General features: G+C 59.6%; 5 protein-coding genes across 5 annotated transcripts; 2 read left to right on the top strand and 3 right to left on the bottom strand.

The window, feature by feature from the left end:
• Window positions 1-362: 362 nt before the first annotated feature.
• PLICBS_009170 (polynucleotide adenylyltransferase) lies at window positions 363-2488 on the bottom strand (the record flags this gene model as incomplete). Its single annotated transcript, XM_018323689.1, has 6 exons — window positions 363-419; window positions 518-617; window positions 669-789; window positions 881-1478; window positions 1540-2281; window positions 2346-2488. The coding sequence occupies 6 exons, from the start codon at window positions 2486-2488 to the stop codon at window positions 363-365; spliced, it is 1761 nt and encodes a 586-aa protein (XP_018176868.1).
• A 2016-nt stretch (window positions 2489-4504) lies between these two features.
• On the top strand, window positions 4505-6568 carry PLICBS_009171 (transcription factor; the record flags this gene model as incomplete). Its single annotated transcript, XM_018323690.1, has 3 exons — window positions 4505-5548; window positions 5604-6415; window positions 6490-6568. The coding sequence occupies 3 exons, from the start codon at window positions 4505-4507 to the stop codon at window positions 6566-6568; spliced, it is 1935 nt and encodes a 644-aa protein (XP_018176869.1).
• A 738-nt stretch (window positions 6569-7306) lies between these two features.
• On the bottom strand, window positions 7307-11283 carry PLICBS_009172 (intracellular distribution of mitochondria; the record flags this gene model as incomplete). Its single annotated transcript, XM_018323691.2, has 4 exons — window positions 7307-10894; window positions 10944-11002; window positions 11061-11144; window positions 11232-11283. The coding sequence occupies 4 exons, from the start codon at window positions 11281-11283 to the stop codon at window positions 7307-7309; spliced, it is 3783 nt and encodes a 1260-aa protein (XP_018176870.2).
• Window positions 11284-14845: 3562 nt separating this feature from the next.
• On the top strand, window positions 14846-16163 carry PLICBS_009173 (uncharacterized protein; the record flags this gene model as incomplete). Its single annotated transcript, XM_018323693.1, has 3 exons — window positions 14846-14929; window positions 14980-15845; window positions 15896-16163. 3 exons carry the CDS (start codon window positions 14846-14848, stop codon window positions 16161-16163), a joined length of 1218 nt encoding a protein of 405 aa, XP_018176872.1.
• Window positions 16164-16656: 493 nt separating this feature from the next.
• On the bottom strand, window positions 16657-17113 carry PLICBS_009174 (uncharacterized protein; the record flags this gene model as incomplete). Its single annotated transcript, XM_065601570.1, has 2 exons — window positions 16657-16890; window positions 17015-17113. The coding sequence occupies 2 exons, from the start codon at window positions 17111-17113 to the stop codon at window positions 16657-16659; spliced, it is 333 nt and encodes a 110-aa protein (XP_065457642.1).
• Between the last annotated feature and the right edge of the window lie 932 nt (window positions 17114-18045).

Here is an 18045-nt window from a genome sequence, read left to right on the forward strand (position 1 = left end):
CAGGCCCGTCTGCAGATGCCTCGCATGCATGCGCTTCTTCTTCTGTCACCGATCTGCAAGCTTTGCTTGGATCGCTCTTCATGTACGCTGCCTTCTGTCTCGTAGTCAGCCAGCGACAACCAGTGGAGGCCTCTGGCATACTGGAAGCCAAAGTCTTTACGGCCTTCAACCCAGAATCTTGCTAGAGGAAGCTGCGCCATGTAGGCGCGCGTTAGTACTCTGTAAGGGAAGGCCAGGGGCCTCTCAGTGCAATAGTGCCCATGTCACGTTGTTATCCTAACAGGGCAGATCTGGTGCCCCAATATCGTGTAATCATGCCCCTTTCGGCGTGATTACTCTCAGCCGGCCAAGGCCGGTGTCTCTCAGCCAGCTGCGACCACAGAGGCTTGCTGTCGTTTGGCGGGAGGTTGCGTGTTGTCCTGCAGCACAGTCAGCTCATCATATCCAAACGAGGGAATAGCTCTGGGTGCCGCGTTCCGCCTCTCCTGAACAAGAAAAGCTGGCACTTCATAAATACCTCTGGTTGGGCGCGCTTCTTTCCATTGAGAGCACCCTTAGCACTCTTCTTCTGTGGCTTCGTCTCGCCCGGCTCGAATAGATCGTCCGGAAGGTTGGAGCTAGACAAATGTTAGATTAGGGACTTTGCAACAAATATCGCGTAGACTTACTTGCGGACGTGCTGAATACCAATCGACACCAGAGACTTCAGTTCCTCCTCGTACTTTTTCCAGTGAGTACACAGAGATTTGAATTCGTCCACCTGGTAGGAAAGGTCGAGGGCTTTTGCATCTGCAGAGAACCATTGTCAGCATCGAGGGCTTCACGCAACCTGCTTCGGGTGGCGCGGCCGGGATCACGTTGTGCTCAGAATAGCACGTACCTTTGTGCAGTTGCAGGCCAATATAGTGAGTAGTGGTGTACACTACAGTGGGCGAAGCGGGCTTCGCTGCGCCGTCGGCTTCTTTCGACTCCTCGACGGGCTTGTCGGCGTCGGTCTCGGGGGCCGGTGTGGCAGCGGCAGCCGGGGTGGGCACTTCGTCGTCAGGTTTCATGAGGTAGTCTAGACAGCCCTCCTGGACCTGCGCAATTTCCTCGTCGTTCTTGCAGAGGTGGCGTCGGTCGTAGCCCTTGTTGAAGGCGCGCGCCAGATCGATCGACTGGTGCGTCTCCAGCTTTTGGACCAACATGCGCACTTTGGATTCGACATAACCAGACCACACCTTGTGGGCCTCCTTGTCTTTGCTCGCGGTGGTGACGGAGATGTAGTACCTGTAGTCGGCGGTGAAGAAGGTGTGCTTGACGAACAAGTCACTCCAGGGTCGTTTCCCTACCATGATGGCCTCGGTGATTTCGAGGCCTCTCTGCAGCTCCTGGTTGATGATTGTCATGGATGACCGTGTGATGTTGAAGGTTGCACACATGGATGGGTAAGCCGGCGTGATAACAGGCATAAGATGGAACGAGTCGCCCTTGTATGCCTATGAAAAGTTGCGCAGGTTAGCAGTGGTCAGCCTGATGCGATTGAATACCGATACGTACCTTGGGATTCCACACGCGGACGGGCAGAGGACCGCTTTCGATGGGCTTGAGGAGGACAGGCTGCGGCCAGCGCCATTGGCTGATGATGAGGAAGAACTTGTTGACGATGACGGCGGTGGCGGCTTTGGGGTACAGCTGGCAGACGCGAGCGACGAGCATGGCCCAGGCCACACCGCCAGGGAAGCCCATAATATTCGCGTAGACGGCGCGTCGCTGCGCCCAGAGCTTAATGGCACGGAGCGCGAGTTTGAAAGTGCTCTGTTCTGGCACGAGATGGAGGATCTCATCGGTGACGCGGGTGCCATTGAGGGAACGCAACTCGGCCTCGTCCAAGCCGCGCAAAAGGGAGGAGTCTTTGAGATCTTGAAAGTCTGGCGACAGCTGCTTCTGGATGATGCGCGAGAAGATCAAATCTATGCTGATGCCGGAGTATTCGAACTTGATGATGGGGACGAATGCGTCGGTGACGACGGTCAGGTCGGTAATAGCGCCCTCGGGAGCCATGTCGACGAGCATCTTGGGGAAGTGTTCGAAGTAATCATCGCGGGTGACGTATTTGGGGGCGACAATGAGCGTGTCGATGTCGGAGCCAGGTCCGAACACGCCCAGGCGGAAGCTGCCATACGTGAACACCTTTCCGCGCGCATTCTTGATGAGGATGTCGTTCTTGGGCTCCCTCGCTTTTGCGACGCGTTTGACGAACTCGTTGCAGATGTGTTGCAGGGACTCTAGAACTTTGTATCTGCGATCGGGTCAGCACTCGCACACAGCACACTACGCGACGTCGGGGGAAGCCTGCAACGCACCGTTTCTCTGTGTCCGACGGGCTCTCGAATGTCTTTTGACGTCGCAGCTCTTCAATCAACGCATCGCTGCATCGCTTCTCGGCCTCGGTCGGAAGCGTCAGGGACAGCGGCGGCGTCACGCCGTAGACCCGGTCGCTGGCCATGGCTGTGGGTTCAAAGAGTCGGGTGTTGCGGCGATGGGGGAGCGAGCGTGTGTGTGCGTAAGCGCGCGCGCCGCAGTGATGGTATCCGGTTCGAAAAGATCAAGGTTGGTCGGTTCGGGCCGACGCGGGTGCGATTCACAAAGGGAAAAGAACCAATGATGCAGCTTGGCCAGCCGGAGCGCTTCGAAAGGAACAGGCGATCCGTCGGTGGCCTGGTGACAGCCGGTCTCAACCGTCCCCAGCAGCAACTGCGTGAAGGGGGACACCAGGAAAAGAGAGAGGAATATTGAAGGAGGAAAACAGAGGCAAAGGAGAGACGCGCGCGAAGCGCTAGGGCCGACGCGGTTGTTACAAGTAAGGCTGGGCTGGTGGCCTCGTTCGTCGGCAGCCTGGCAGCGATGGGGGTGGAAGAAGGATGCAATGAGGCGTGTGTTTGGTTTGCGTCTGGTATAAACCTTGGCTTGGCTAGTGGAGTGGTGGAAGCGCGCCGTATTAGATAATGTCCGGCGTCACCTCAACTACCTAGCGGAGGGTGCCGCAATATGGGTTTTAGTGCAATGGGGTGGCCTGCTGCGGGCTACGAGGGGCTGCGCTTCAGGGCTTTCCGAAGCACCTCACCACCCGTGGACCATCACCGGGACCAGACGGCAGCCAGCCGCCCCAGCTGTCAACCTGCCTCTAGTAAGGTACCTAGGTAAGGTAGGTACCGGCTGGCGAGCAGTGATCCACTGCGGTGTCAGGCCTACGGGGCCCACCCAGCCTGGAACCTCAGCGGGTTGGCAGCCCCGGCTGTCGCATGGAACAACCAACACCTGGTCCCGGGGGTTGGCCCGTGTCATGGAGCACTGCGCGGGCGGCCTGCCATCTGCAAGTTTGGCGTACAGCCGTCCATCTCGCTGCCACGGCAAGGAGTATAGATTGGGTCTGTGCCCGAGCCCACGCTCTGGGCTACCTGCCTAGGTAGTCCTAATGTACGTAGCAGTACGTACCTCGTTGGCATGATTGACCAGTGCACCCAAGAACTTGGAATGACCGAGACTCAGGTTCCAAAGGCTTCTTTTTCACTTTCTCACGGGGCGCTGGCCTCTCTCTCTCCCACTCCGCATCTACATTCTATAACAGAGAAATGCTTGCTGATGCTGACGGAGAAACATGAGCAATGCAGCGCTCGGGGTGAGACAGCCACAGATCCTACCTATAGTTGAGGGTTGGCTGGACCCTGTGGTGCCCTTGCAGTGCTAGGCCACTATGCTTGGCTGGGTGCGCTAGGTACTCCCGAGTCGTTTACCTGGGCGAGGTACTTCGTACTAATGAAGGGATCATCGCCGGCCCCGCAGGGCGCATGCTTGTATCGGGGTCCCGGGACAGGCGGCCATCGATCCAACCAGGCCAAGGGGTACCTGAGGCCGGCTTAGAGGTACTTGCGCCGGGCCCCGTGCCACGCCGCGGCGCCAAGGCCGCAACAGCCTCGGGTAGGTACCCGCAGTGACGTCCGGCGTACCTGTGCACTCGCAGGCGCAGGCAGGGCGGGTGGAGCCTCCACGCGCTAATGTCGTAAACGAGCGGCGGCCAAACGCGAACGCGGTTCACAAACTCTGGCTGGCAAGGGCGGCGGCTTAATTGATTTGACTTGACCTGTCTCGACGACTTGTCCCATGCATCGAATGGCTTTTGCCTTTGGCACCGCGTGCGTCGACGCCGCCATGGCCTGAACAAGGGAGCGAGCAAACCAACTCGGACCCGAACACCGTCTCCCTTGCTGCTCGACCGTCATCCATCAACCCTTCTTCCCTCGACACGTGCCCGCCCGCCCGTGTCCCCCTGCGACGACGCGCCTGGCGCCGCCAGAACTTTATCTCCTACGTAGCCGCAACCGTCGGTGAGCGCGAGCGGCTCCAACGACTACCACTCGACTTGTCATCGCCAGACCGGCCTTCGCACGACGATCCCCCTCCCGCTCGCTGCTTGTTGCTTGCCGCCCGCCGCATAGCGTCATCAGCCTGTCAGCCCTTCGCCATGCCGCCCTCGGCCAAGCGCGCCCAGCGAGGCCGTCGCGATCTGCGCCGCGATAGAGACGCAGCAGCCGATGCCAACACCGATACCCACGTCGAAGATTCGTCTCCCAGCCGCCCGGCCAAGCGACGCAGACGAGCTCGTTCTCCCGACCCCGCCGAGAGGAGCCAGCTATCTTCGGCGCACGACGCCGAGGACCAGCCCCGAAATGACGACCACATCCTCTCCCAAGTAACGCAACATCTCAAGGGCCAGGCTGTCCAGGCCGCCAAAGACCACGCCAATGCTTTCCACGAGTACCAGGCTAACGGCGATGGCGTAAAGGCGTACGCCAAGGTCGCCGCCCAGGACTGGACGTTCTACATCACCAAACTTTCCGTCAATATAGGCCGCGCCCCCGAGGTCGGACACCCCGACGACCCCGACGATGAGGGACACGTTCACATCGATCTCGGCCCTAGCAAAACCGTGTCCCGAGAGCACGCAACCATATCGTTTGACTCCAAGGACGAAAAGTGGCTGCTCCATGTCAAGGGTCGCAACGGCGCAAAGGTCGACGGCGAGCCACTCAAGCCCCCGGCCGCCCATGCCCTGACGAGCGGTCAGGTTATCGACATCGGTAATGTCGAGATGATCTTTGTCCTGCCCTCGGAGATAAGCCCTTTGCATGTTCACCCCTCCTTCCTAGAGCGGTGCGGCCTGAGCCCCGAGACGTCCCAGGCACCCGCCTCACGGCGGCAACCCTTGATCGCACCCGCTCCTCCGGACTACAAGCGCCCTGGAACGCCTCCCTCCGCGCAACGCCGTGGAGCCCCCTCCAGCGTCAAGTCTCCGGCGGTCAGCACTCCTGCCGTCATGGTGGGAGCTAACGGCGTGGACCTCAGTCACGACGACAACCACCACATCAAACCCCAGTTTAGCTACGCGCAAATGATAACGCAAGCCATTCTCAATGCCCCGGACGGCAAGCTCAATTTGAACGGCATATACACGTACATCATGAACAGCTATGCGTACTATCGCCACCAACAAGCCGCAGGCTGGCAGGTTAGTTGACTGGTCTTTGGTGTCCGCCGAGAACATTGCTGATTCCCGCTACCAGAACTCCATTCGACACAACCTCTCCCTCAACAAGTCCTTTGACAAAGTGGCACGGTCGACAGACGAGCCGGGCAAGGGAATGAAGTGGCAGATCGTTCCGGAGGCTAGGGAAGAAATGATACGAAACGCGTACAAGATCGGCCGAGGCGGTCACCGCGGCTCCTCCGCGCCGTCCTCGCCCAACCAGCTGAACTACATCACTCAAGGCCCGAGAGATATGGCGTCTAGGGATCCCACGTCCGCTCGGAAGCGACGAGGCTCGCCGCTGGTGTCACCACCGCCAAGATCTGCACGCAAGGCGGCGCAGTCTACTCCTGAGCGTGTGCCCGAGCGAGGCGCGGGAAGGACGTCTGCTTTAACAGCAGACGGCAGTCCACTGCCTCGGCAGAGGAAAGGTGCCTCTGGCACTGCTGCAGGGCCTGACTCGTCCTTCTCGACCTTCAACCCGCAGTCTCCCACACTGACGTCGTCGTACCTACAAGATGAGGGCGCTTCGTTTGTCACACCCGCACCGCCCCGAATCCACCCGAGACTGGCGCCCCCGAGCACGGCCCAGCGGCCGAGCCAGCACATGCCGACGAGCTCACCGGCTCCGTTCTGGAAGTACGCCGACATAGGAAGCACGCCCCTACGCCCATCTACGCAGTACGAGCTGAGCCCCTCGAAGCTGGGCGGCGGGCTGCCTCCCCAGAGCAGCAGCCCTCCCCAGGCCAGCAAGTCTCCTCCGAGCAGCCCCTCGCGGCCGCAGAAGAGCGGCTCTCAAGAGCGAACGCAGCCCGAGGAACCAGAAGACGAAGGTTTCGACCTGACCAAGTAAGTTGAGCCCCATAGCAGGATATCCCAAACGGCAGCATATGGCTGGTGCTAACCGTCTTCTTCTCTGCTAGGGGCTTCCAAAGCATCGGCTCGTACCACGCCCCGGTGGGGCAAGGTGCCTCGGTCGCGAACGCGCTGAAGGGAAACTAATCACGCGTTTAGGTGGTATGAAGAAAAGCGGAAACGGCCTTTGGGCGCTGGGTAAACAAAAACACGTCTTCCGTGCGATGCGTTATGAAGCAAGATGGACATTTGGCGGCGGCGGCGGACATCCAGGGCGAGAGTGTTGGATTTCGAATTTCCAGGTGTTTGAGGCATGCATGAGCCTGTCTCCCCGGCGTAGGTTGTCTTGTTTCTGTACGGACCCTCCTCCCTGCACGGAAGTGCAAAGGCATTGAGTTAAATGTTACGCTTACTTGCATCGCGGGCGACGCTCCTTCGATTCACTGTGTGACGTACTGGAATACGCTGGAACCCCCAGCCACCCCGGCGGGGGGGGCGGCGGTGCTCCGATTCCTCCAGGTAGGTAGCCGCGGTTATGGTCCGTAGTCTCGATGCTCTCGTGGATGGTATAGATATGTGTGAGAGTGATGATGTCTTCCGTTTGAGCAATCCGAAGCGGATGCAGCTATGATGATGAGATATACGAGTACACTGGCCAGGCGGATCCCAGCCCGCCTTGAATTCTCTCGGAACTTGGCCATCAGGTTCCCTGTGCCGCCCTTGCAACACCCCAATGAACCATTTGCAGACCGCAAGCCCCCACCATGCCTCATGCTACCAACCTCTAACCATATATGCGTACAACCATGTTTGACCCCAGTATAGTACAGCACCGTCATCAACCCGTCCATGACAGCCCGCGCCTGCTGCGCCTCAAGCTACTTCTTACGCCTTTGTGCTCTGGCCCCTGCGCTTCGGGTTGCCGCGGCCAGGTCGCTTCTTAGACGACGCTGACTTCTGATCGCCGCCCTCGATGAACTTGATGAGCTCGTCAATGCTGCGGGAGTCCATCTGCGAAGACGGCGACATGCGCTGGGCAGGGCCACCGGTGGTAGCCTGGGCCGGCGCAGCAGTTGCGGGGAAGCGGATGCCCGATCGGATGCGCCTGGCCTGGACATCCTTGGCGTGCTTGGCGATGGAGACGGCGTTCTGCGTCAGCTGCTCCAGCCAGCTCTCGGCCTCCTTCGTGTTCTTGTCCTCCGGTCCGAGCTCGTTGAGGAAGATGTTGTACGACTCGCGCATGCGGTTCACTGCGGCCTTGGAGTCGTGGTCAAGCGCCAGAGCCTGGGCGAGCTGGAACAGGAGCGTGGCAGAGTTCACCGACTGCTTTCCGAAGACAGATTCGCAGACTCGGAGCGACTCCTCGAACCAGAGCCTCGATTCGTGGTACGCCTTCAGATGCTGCAACATAACGGCCGCATTGTTGATGGTCGTGATAGAGTCCGGGTGGCCAGGGCCGTAGATGATCTTCCAGAGCATCAAGGCATGCTTCGATGCTGTGAGGGCGCCCTTGCTGTCTCCGACCTGATGCAGGAACAGGCTCAGGTTCAGGTAGTTGAGCAGTGTCTCAGCTGAGTCAACACCGACAGTACGCTCTGCAACGACGATGGCCTTCCGCGCCAGCTCGACGGCCGCCTCCTTGTCATCAAGCTGATAGTACAGCATGGACAGGCTGTTGTACACCTTGGCCACCTCCGGGTGCAAAATTCCGTAGATCTGCTCATGGAGCGACAGGGACTCCAGCAACAGCTCCTGGCCAAGCTTCTTCTGGTTTTGAATGATGGAGAGACGACCGGCCTCAAGAGCCTCCTCTGCGAGAGCACTTCGGGGGCAGGAGTGCTTGATCAGAGGTACAACATCGACAACATCGTCCGGCGTGAACGTGGTGTTTGTCGTCGCTGATGCGGTAGAGGCGGGCGAGCCATCGCGAGCCTTCTTCTTCTTCTTCTTGGACTCACCGTTGACCTGCCCATTGGTCTGACCCGAAGCGGCCTCCGCTTCGACTGGGGTTTCAGTCTTTTGAGCGTTGTCAAAGGTGTAGTCCTTGGCCTGGACCTGGAAGCCGAGCCTCAGGCAGACCTCGCGGAGGAGCTGCGTGCTGCGAATTTCCTGGGCCCAGTCCGCGTCCAGCTTGTACCTGAAACGCTGGAGGACTTGCTCCTCGATGCTCTCCCGAAGGCTCTCTGGCGTGACGTGCTCGAAGCTAAGGTCTGCCTCAGGATAGAGCTCTCGGAGGGACGAGTCAACCTCAGCGCTAGGCTTAGTGTTGAACTTGTGGCCAAGAAGGCAGTTCAACAAATGAGACACGCACGCAGGCGTGAAGGGGACGGGCAGAGCGCGAAGATATATCGCAGCCACGTGCTTGAAGGCACGAGAGACCATGTCCTGAATGCAAATCTCGCGCAGGCAGCGCACGCGGCCATCCGAAGCGAGGGTCGCCACCTTGCCGAGGTATCTGACGTTGATGCCCCGCTTGTGCAAGAGTCGGCTGAGAGACTGTCCGTCCATGGGGAAGCTGATGTCAGAGTCGGAGAGCTCGCGGATGAGCTCTGGAATGACATTGTCCCGGAGATAGTCGCACGCCTCGCGGACCTCCTTCTCGTCCTTCTCGAGCTCGGTCTTCTCGTCGTCGGTCTGAGGAACTTGGCCGCTAAAAGCGTCGGGGTTGAGGGCAAACTTGAAGTCGGACAGATCCAGCTGATTCTTCTCGGAGCTCTCGGCCTCGTTGTCGGCACTCTTCTCCTCTGTGGTCGTCTCGGCGGACTTCTCGGCGGACTGCTCCTGCTTGGCCTGTCCGCGGCGTGCCAGCTCCTTGTCCACCCACTGCTTCATCCTGAATCGAGCGAACGACTCCACCAGCTCTGGGCGAAGCACGGTCATCCGGTGGGGGTACTCTTTGATTGCCGGGTCGCTGGTCTCCGACTTCGTCTCGTCCAGCCAGGTTATATCGAAGGGAGTGATTCTGTACAGGTCGAGGACATACTTGCGACCATCGGTTCCCATAAGGCCTTTGGTCTCGACGCTGGCCTCCAGGTCAAATCTCTTGCCATCCTTGTCCCAGACAGGATGGTTCTTGACCTTGAGCGCCTTGGAGAGCTGCGCAAAGCTGACCGTGAATCTGTCATCGGCAGCAACGACTTCTTTACCATCAACAGCGCCGTAGTCGATCTGGTTCTCGCCCGGCTCCCGCTGCTTGAAGATGCCCGGAACAATGCTCTGACCAACAATGCGCTTTCCCAGGTAGTCGACGACCACCGTAGCAGGCGTGAACAGGCCGTCAATGTCGAGCTGGTTGACCAACCTGACACCAGCGACATCCTTGCCAGTAGCAACACGGGCGGCCTCGTCGCCGCCCTCGGATGTGAAGGTACCCACGCCATCGGCACCAAACGAGAAGAAGATGTTGTTGTACACGAAAATCTGTGCATCCCGGCATTCCGTAGGGTTCAGGGGCGCAATCTCGCCGCGGGCGACCATGACGGCACCCTTAGTGGCAGCGTCATTGTAGTCAGCAAAAAGTTTCGACACCAGGCGCTCACGGAAGACGCGGTCCTGCACGGTATCCTTCGGGAGCTCCTTGGCGGACTGGAACTCCTCGTTCCAGTCACGCAGAGTCTCGACGTTCTCGGCTCCAGAGAGGAGGTATGTCTCCTGGGGGCGTGTGGCGTCGGGAACATGGGCGCAGAGGGCGGAGCTGGGAGAAGGGACAGCCCAAGGCGCAGCAGGAATGGCATTTGTGATCTGGAAAGTAGCCAGAGGATCTCGCTGGTTGTTGTACTCCTGCAGCTGGAGGAATGTTTCGTTGAAAGAAGGCGACAGGAGGCCAATGAGCTCCAGGAGTGAGTGAGCCGACTGGCCCTTGGGAGCGGGCCTCGGGAAAGGGTCGAACTTTGCGTTGGACGACTTGTTGACGTAGAACCCTGACACATGCGCTGTCACCTGAAACTGCTCTCCTTCGTTCGTCGTGACCGTCAGGTAGAGCAAATGGCCGCGCTGCTTGAGATGACAAGGCGGGGGGTTCCAAGAGGAAAGCGCGATGCCCTTGACAGTCTTCGGAGGAGGGCTGACGGGCTCTGGAATGAGAGTGGTGAGTGGCGGAATGGCCTGGAAGTCATAGTCCTTGACGGGCAGCTGGTCGGCGTCGTTGCCAGTGGTCGCCGCCTGAGAGTTCAAGGACAGCCCCTCGAAGAGCGACAGGCCAGGCAGCACGCCCTGCGAGATATCTGCCCTGTCGCCAGCGGCCCCTATCAACTCTCGGATGCGAACGAGGTGAATGCGAGCCTCCTTCTCGGTATACGGGTCCTGGACGAGGTGGAACACGGGCTCCGGCTCGAGATCGGGAATTTCCGCAAGGGGGATGAAGTCGTTGACCTTTTGGCCGTTATGCTCGAGGTGAAAGCACGTGTAGCGAAAAGCCGACGGCATGTCGATGATGGACTGGCGGACCTCGTGGACCTGTTCTTGGGTAGACACCTTTGCGTCTTGTTAGCAGTAGTCGAGTTCGACTCGCCATGGTTCTTACCATGATCTGCATTTTTTGTGCCTCAGAGTCCGGCAGGACAATAGTGAGGTTTATTAACGCTGCGGCGTCGTTAGCAACGGCTGGGAAGGTGTGCAGTGCAGGCTGAGGATCTCGTACAGTCGGCGCCAGCGTCGGCGTCGGCCTCCGCCTCAGCCTCCGCCGGAGCTGCGACAGCATCATTGGGCCCATTGGAGGCCTCGTCTAGAAAGAGACAGGCAAGTCGCGGTTAGCAAAGCTCGATTTTCCAAGAGTTGTAGGTAGCTGGGAGTCACGAGGGCATGCACCAACCTGGGGTTGCAGCAGCGGGCACCGGCGTCTGCGACTGTGCTTCGGCAGCCATGGCGTTCTGTTATACAAGGGGACGGATGGGATGGGAATAAGAGGTACAATTAGAATACAAGGGAGCAAAGGGGAGGAAAAGACCGCCGGTCATGAAGCGCCCTCCGGCAATGGTTTGAAGAGAGGCGCAACAACTGGGGAATTTGGCTTGCAAGAGGCAGACGGGGAAGAGAATGGGGATTCTGGGGAGAAAAAAAATTGGACGAATTGCCTGCACGGCAAGAGCCGGCCGTTCGGAGCTCAGGCTACCTGGGCGCTACCTGGCTTCCCGCGCCGGTCCCCGCGTTAGTAGCGTACTACGCGCGTACAGCCGCGAAGCCGCAGGCCCCGAAGCCGGGTAACTCCAGGTCCCGCTGTGGCGCTAGGCCGGGAGAGGAAGAAAGTAAACATGTCGCATGTTTGAGGGCGCCGGGGCCGGCACTTTGCTCCCTCATTCTCATCAATAGCATCCCTTTGCTCCAACATTTCGGCTCGGTTATCGCGTACTCATGCTCTCGGCAACATCCATATTCGCTTGACTAGGGCCGATGCATTATTCTGGAGCCGATGCGACCGCCGCAGACTCAGGCGTCGGCCGCGACATGAAGCCGACACGATGCGCCGCTTCTACCCGGTCGACCGCCGCGCAAGACCTCCAACCATGGACCGCCACACGATGCCATCGACTTCTTCGCCAGCTCCAGTCGCGGCTGGCCGGGCTGCGGAAACTCACCTCCGATGAGAATCATGCCCCTTTCCACGAATCGAAACGAACGAGTCCAGCCGACATCAAGCCGGCACCAGCGAAACGCGTCAAGTTCACATACGGCAGCCGCAAGCGGCATGATGAGGCTGATACAGAGGGTTCAGAGCCCTTGATCCCGAGCTGTACTCCTAGAAGGCCCATGCGCACAATGGGAGCGATGAAAATGATCAAGTCCTCCCCTGTGGCTGGCCAGGTGGACATTCCATCTCCTGTCTGGCGCAGAATCAGGGATCCGACAGACACGCCCGCGCGGAAGCACAGTAGCAACAACCAGGAGGACCACACCGAGTGCATATCTGGCGCGCCTGCTGGGATTGCCTTGTCGGACGTCACGACGGACCTGTGCCATTTGGCAGCGGACATTGGTGCAGAAAAATACCGAATCTATCATGCCATCCTCTGCTGGCTCAACACCTTGCTTCAATCGACCATGCCTCATGGCCGAGAGCCCGCGTCGAACTCGCTTCTCGCAATGTGTTTGCGAAAATTTCCCAGCTGCGTTGCCGATATCGAGAGTTACGAACGAGACGTGGCAAAACAACAGGGACGGCAGTCGATGTGGGACGCATCTAATGTGCCTTTCGAGCTATATGGTCAGCTCGAGAACCTGGGATCGACCACAGGCGGGTGGCGTCCTCTGAAACTGGCGATCAGAGCACATGGCCTATCGCTGCTTTGTCAAGCAGTGGCGGACGAGCTGTTCAACCCGAGATACCTCGCGCTTCTTGTCCGGCTTTGCGTCCGACTTGGGTGCACTGAGGAGGCCCATAAGCTTGCAACCGCGTCCAAAATCGTCCTGCCTGAGCCACGAACCATGAAAAGCAGTCTCACCGAAGATAATCACCTCCTGCCACTTCGTGAGCTGGTTGGCTCCGGAGCAAAGAAAGAGACATCCCGAGCCGCGATGACTTCGGTGTCGATTCTAGCGCTGGATAGTCGCTTGCCAACGCAGTGGCTGTCCACGCGCGTGTTTGCAAGCCTTTGGACGACGAGCCTGGAAATGATGGCATCAACCGCATCTGGCACGGCAGCCATGGCTTTCTCTAGAACCTGTTTGCCACTGATGATCCTGGATAACGACAGTGCAGCGAACAGCCAACCGAAGGCGTCAGAGCCGATGCTTGCAAATGTGGTTGCAGGAATAATGGCCACATCGCTCATCCTGTCCAAGGCCGTTCAGGGCGATCATGCGGCATCGAGGCACCATCGAGCCGAGCGGCGTGTTCGATACCTTTTGGATCTCTGCTTTCACCAGACATGTCGTCGCAAACGTGGGCGATCAGGACGGGATGCTGGTGCATTCATGCTGGCGCTGGCACGCTACATTGTGTCCGCAACTGGGCCTCTGGCTGGCTCGATGTTTGCACAACAAGCTCGGAGTGATCTCGTGGCACTGGCAGCCAAGCCGAGAAGTACTGACGGGTCGCAATTGCTATATCGTCGAACCATACTGCTGCTGTGCTCAATTGCTCAGTACCGCAGTCGAAGCGGCGTCGTCTCCAGCAGAGATTGCGTCGCGGATATATGCGGTCAGCTGAGTGAGCTGGAGCTCGGAGACTCCTTCAACCACAGCTTGCCAAAGGACGTCGCCTTTCTTTTGGCGCAGCGAACCAAAGACTTGCGAGATCTGGCGTTTGCAGAAAGCTTGAGCGGGACCAGTAACCCGGCCGGAAGCAGAACCATGTTCTCCGGCTGGCGATGGGAAGAGGGCATCAGCGAGTGGGTTCTCCCGAGCGGCGACGCGGAAGACTTCGCGAAGGCGAAGCCACGGGAAGCCTTGAGACAATTGCGCAACCGTTCTCGCTCCAGCAGCGTCAGTGCAGAGGCGCCAGTGGCCTTGAAGGCGAGTACGACGCGACGCAAGAGACGGAGCAATGGTGCTGGATCGGCCCTGTGTGCGGGGAAGGAGAACGAGGGCCGCAACTCTCCAGATGCAGCGCTGCAGGGAGGTGAGTCGGCACCGGCGGCGAAACGTATCCGGACGCGCCCGGTACCGTCCAGCTTGCTGCGGCTGCTGCCATCGGAGGATGACTGGGATGATTTGCTATGAGCGATGGGCAGTTGGCCGTTGGCACGGGGGAGACGGGATGGTCGTCCTCGGGTGTTGGTGGGAGCCGGGCGAGACTCCAGGGCATGACAATTGCGCAATGCCGAGCAGCACGGGAATTTACGTAAACTAGTTGTGCTGTTTTCGCCATTTGATGCCAGCAATTCTCGCAATGGGATCGTGACCTCAAAGACACCTGGGAACGTAAGAGATTGCCCACATCACGGCTTTTGGCCGCTGTAGTCGAGGCTCCAGGCGAGCTACCTACCTGATCGAGCAAGTGGGCCCTGGCTTATTGATGGGCTGATTGTCCGCAGCGGGGCGCCGGCCAGCGCTGGTCGTCGACCTCAGTGGCTGGACTTGCTGGCGCTGCAAGGGACAAGGCGGAGGCTTGGGGCGGGCTACCCTCCAGGTATGCAGCTACTGAGGCGGACGGAGGTCACGCATCCATGTCATTGGATCCGCACCTGCGTCTCCAGGGTCCCGTGCCGTCTTCCATGCCCATCCGGCTCACTCCCGTTTCCTGCTGACAGCTTCATCCATCAAAACCAGCAAGAGACCCCAGCCCCATCCGCTCGCTGCGGTCTCGCCAGAGACACTTTACACCCCTCTGCGTCAAGACTCGACGCCCAGTGCCGGCTCGCCCACGTCGTTGCTCGTCGTCGTCGCCGCCGCCGTCGTCACCGCCGCACCCACTTGCCTGTCGCCCGGAGCGGGACCATCTCCCTCCACCAAGCAGCAGCAGCAGCAGCGAATCCGAATCCGCCCACCATGGCGTCCCGCGCCGCGGTCCCCTTCTTGGTGGCCATGATGCTGCTGACCGGCGTCTGCAACACGCTGCTCACCAAGTACCAGGTATGATGGCCCTGCGCCGGTTCTCGCAGTACTCGCTGATAGCTCGCCAGGACAACCAATGCGTGCGGAACTGTGACCCCAGTGACGGCAAGCGGCCGGCCCACTTTGAGCAGCCGGTGCTGCAGACGGCGCAGATGTTCGTCGGCGAGATGGGATGCTGGCTCGTCGTCGGGCTCATGTCGATCTACCGCCGCGTCACGTCTCAGCCCTCACCCACGGAGCGCGGCTACGAGGCTGTCGACAACGGCGATGCCCACCAGGACCACCACGGCCGACCCAAGCCCGACGGTGACCGCCCGTCTGTGCTTCGCGGGTACCGTGTCGTGCTTCTCGCCCTGCCGGCCATTTGCGACATCTGCGGAACGACACTCATGAACGCGGGCCTGCTCCTCGTCGCTGCCTCCATCTACCAGATGACCCGCGGCGCCCTCGTCCTCTTCGTCGGCCTCTTCAGCGTCCTCTTCCTCCGGCGCCACCTCTATCTCTTCCAGTGGCTGTCCCTGGTCGGTGTGGTCCTCGGCGTCGGCGTTGTCGGCCTGGCCGGCGCCATCTGGCCAGATGAGAAGAAGGTGTCTCAGCAGGGCTTTAACGATGCCGCGGCTGATGGGGGCCTGTCCGACGCCGCGCGGGCCATCATCGGCGTCCTGCTCATTGCTGGCGCGCAGATCTTCACGGCGACGCAGTTTGTGCTCGAGGAGTGGATGCTGGAGAACTCAACCATCGAGCCCCTCAATGTCGTTGGCTGGGAGGGCATCTTTGGCTTTTCTGTGACGCTGTTCGTCATGATCGTCATGCACCTGGCCGTTGGCCGGACCGACGCCGGTCGCTACGGTTATTTCGACATGCAGGAGGGCCTGCGACAGATGATGCAGAAGCGCATCTGGGTCACGAGTGTTCTCATCATGATTAGCATCGGGTAAGCACATCATCCAACAGTGCCTAGATCTCGCTGACCAGAAGTCCCAGTGGCTTCAACTTCTTCGGCCTCTCCGTGACGCGGACCGTCAGTGCGACCTCGCGGTCGACCATTGACACCTGCAGGACGCTCTTCATCTGGATCGTCTCTCTCGGCCTCGGCTGGGAGTCGTTCAAGGCGCTGCAGATTGTGGGTTTCGCCATGCTCGTCTATTCCACGTTTCTCTTCAACGGCATCGTTCAGCCGCCCCTGAGGAGCCTCCGCCCCAGCCACGAGGTTGAGGAGCTTCTCCCGGAGGAGCCGATCGAGCACCAGTAGGCGGCGCACTACACACGTCAATGGCATTTTGGTGTTTGGTAGTTCATGGATCGCGGTCTGGTTCAGGTCTGGTCATTAGAGCACACCTATCAACTCATGGGTTTTAGAGCACACATCTGATTCGGCTGGCTTCGTCATGCGGGCGTTTTGGACAGTAGCATGCCGAGATTTCGTGTCGATTTAGTCTGCATACCTAGTAAACAATTTGAATCTTAGCCTATGGAGTCTGCCGCTGCCGCACGCTAGGTTATTGAAGTACTCGATGTTCAAAGGGAACATCCCACTTCCTCGGCCGTAAACTGGGCCATCAGGTGCCTCGAGCCAGCAAATCAACCAGAAACGAGCATCAGGAGCCGAAGTTGACGTCTGCGTGCTCCATGCATGCTATTAAATACACCCAAACGCCGTGTTGAACCGACCAGCCGTGAACCAACCTTCCCTATCGGGCCCTTCCGGCCCTGTTGCCCTCGTCCGTCCTAGCGGCCGGGGTCGCCTACGCGACGTTGCAGAGCAGCTCAGCCTCGAGGATGAACTTGCCCTCCTTGTACTTCTCCGAGTTCTCAAAGGCCTTGTCGTATTTCCAGCCCACCGTCTCCTTACACTGGCGGCAGGTGATGTCGCGGACAATGTGGCGGCCCGTCGTCATGTTACGCTCGTTGGCCTCGCCGGCGTCGACGTTGACGACATTGTGGAAGAGGTAGGCTTTGCCGTGCTGGCCACGGAAATTCTGCGGGCGGATGAGCGTCAGCGCTGCGGGAGAGGTTGCGAGGGCCGGGCAGAAAGCAGATGAGGGGGAAGAGATGTGGTCTCGACAAGTAGTAGCGGAGTTGTCACTAGGGACGGCAACATACCCTACTAATAATGTCCTCATGGTTGGCGAGATGCGTCTTGCACGTCTTGCAGCCGTAAATCTTGTTGCTGTTCAGATAAGTGTTGTATGCGAGCCCCATGGTTGACCGACGCGCCGCGTGGCGGACAAGCAACCAGCTGGATGCGGTATACTCTGGTGTGCAGGCGCTGTTACCAGCGCTCTATGTCGGCGTGTGTGTGTAACGTGTGCGCGGAGCCCGAGGCTTGCGGTGCCGGCTCACTGAACTCGTATGCAAAGGTATAACCGAACGTCCGTTGTTCGACGGAGGGTGCGTACGGCGGCGTGCTGTCAGCTGGGCGCGCTGGACGCAAAGCGGGGATAGTAGGAAGGGATGAAAGCGCGCGAGGAAGCAGCACTCGGATCGCCAGGCGGGGTTGCTGTCGAAGTGAAGTTTGGTGCAGACGGCGGGCGAGAGAAGACGAGAGACGGCGGGCGAAGGGACGGCAGGCAGAACAGGCGGCGGGTCGGGTCAGGTCAGCTGGCTCAGCGGGGTTGGTTGAGAGTCAATGCCGATGACGATGCCGATGACGATGTCGAGTTCGGGCTGGGGGCCGGCGGGCTGCAGCCTGGAGATGGTGTTGAACAAGAAAGGCGACAGCTGCAGAAGAAGTAACGCGGGCGAGGCGACTGCGCCGGTGAGCGTCTGGTGGTGGTGGTAGCGGTAGCGGTAGCGGTGGCAGTACTGATGTTGGTGGTGGTGTGACCGACTGGGCGTCACTAGGTGGTCAGCGCGACGAGGAATGTCGGCAGAGCGGCGGGCGGCCGTCACGCGAGGCGGCGGTTCTGAGCTGTTCTTGGTGGGAGGTCGGCAAGGGAGGGCAAGCCAGTTCTATCTGTCTGTCAGCGTTTGGCGAACGTCTGCCTGGTGGACGAAGCTGTGCACCTTGGGGACGGAGACTTGGCAGTTGGCGCCGGCATGTCTGAGCGGGAGACCAGCCAGGGCGGTTGGTGAAAGCAGATGGAAGGCGACACAGGCGGGCGTGACGCACATCGCTCCACCCCGCCCGCCTA

The sequence above is a fragment of the Purpureocillium lilacinum genome, assembly GCF_023168085.1.
Source record: "Purpureocillium lilacinum CBS 284.36 DNA, scaffold_7, whole genome shotgun sequence".
Taxonomy (NCBI): domain Eukaryota; kingdom Fungi; phylum Ascomycota; class Sordariomycetes; order Hypocreales; family Ophiocordycipitaceae; genus Purpureocillium; species Purpureocillium lilacinum.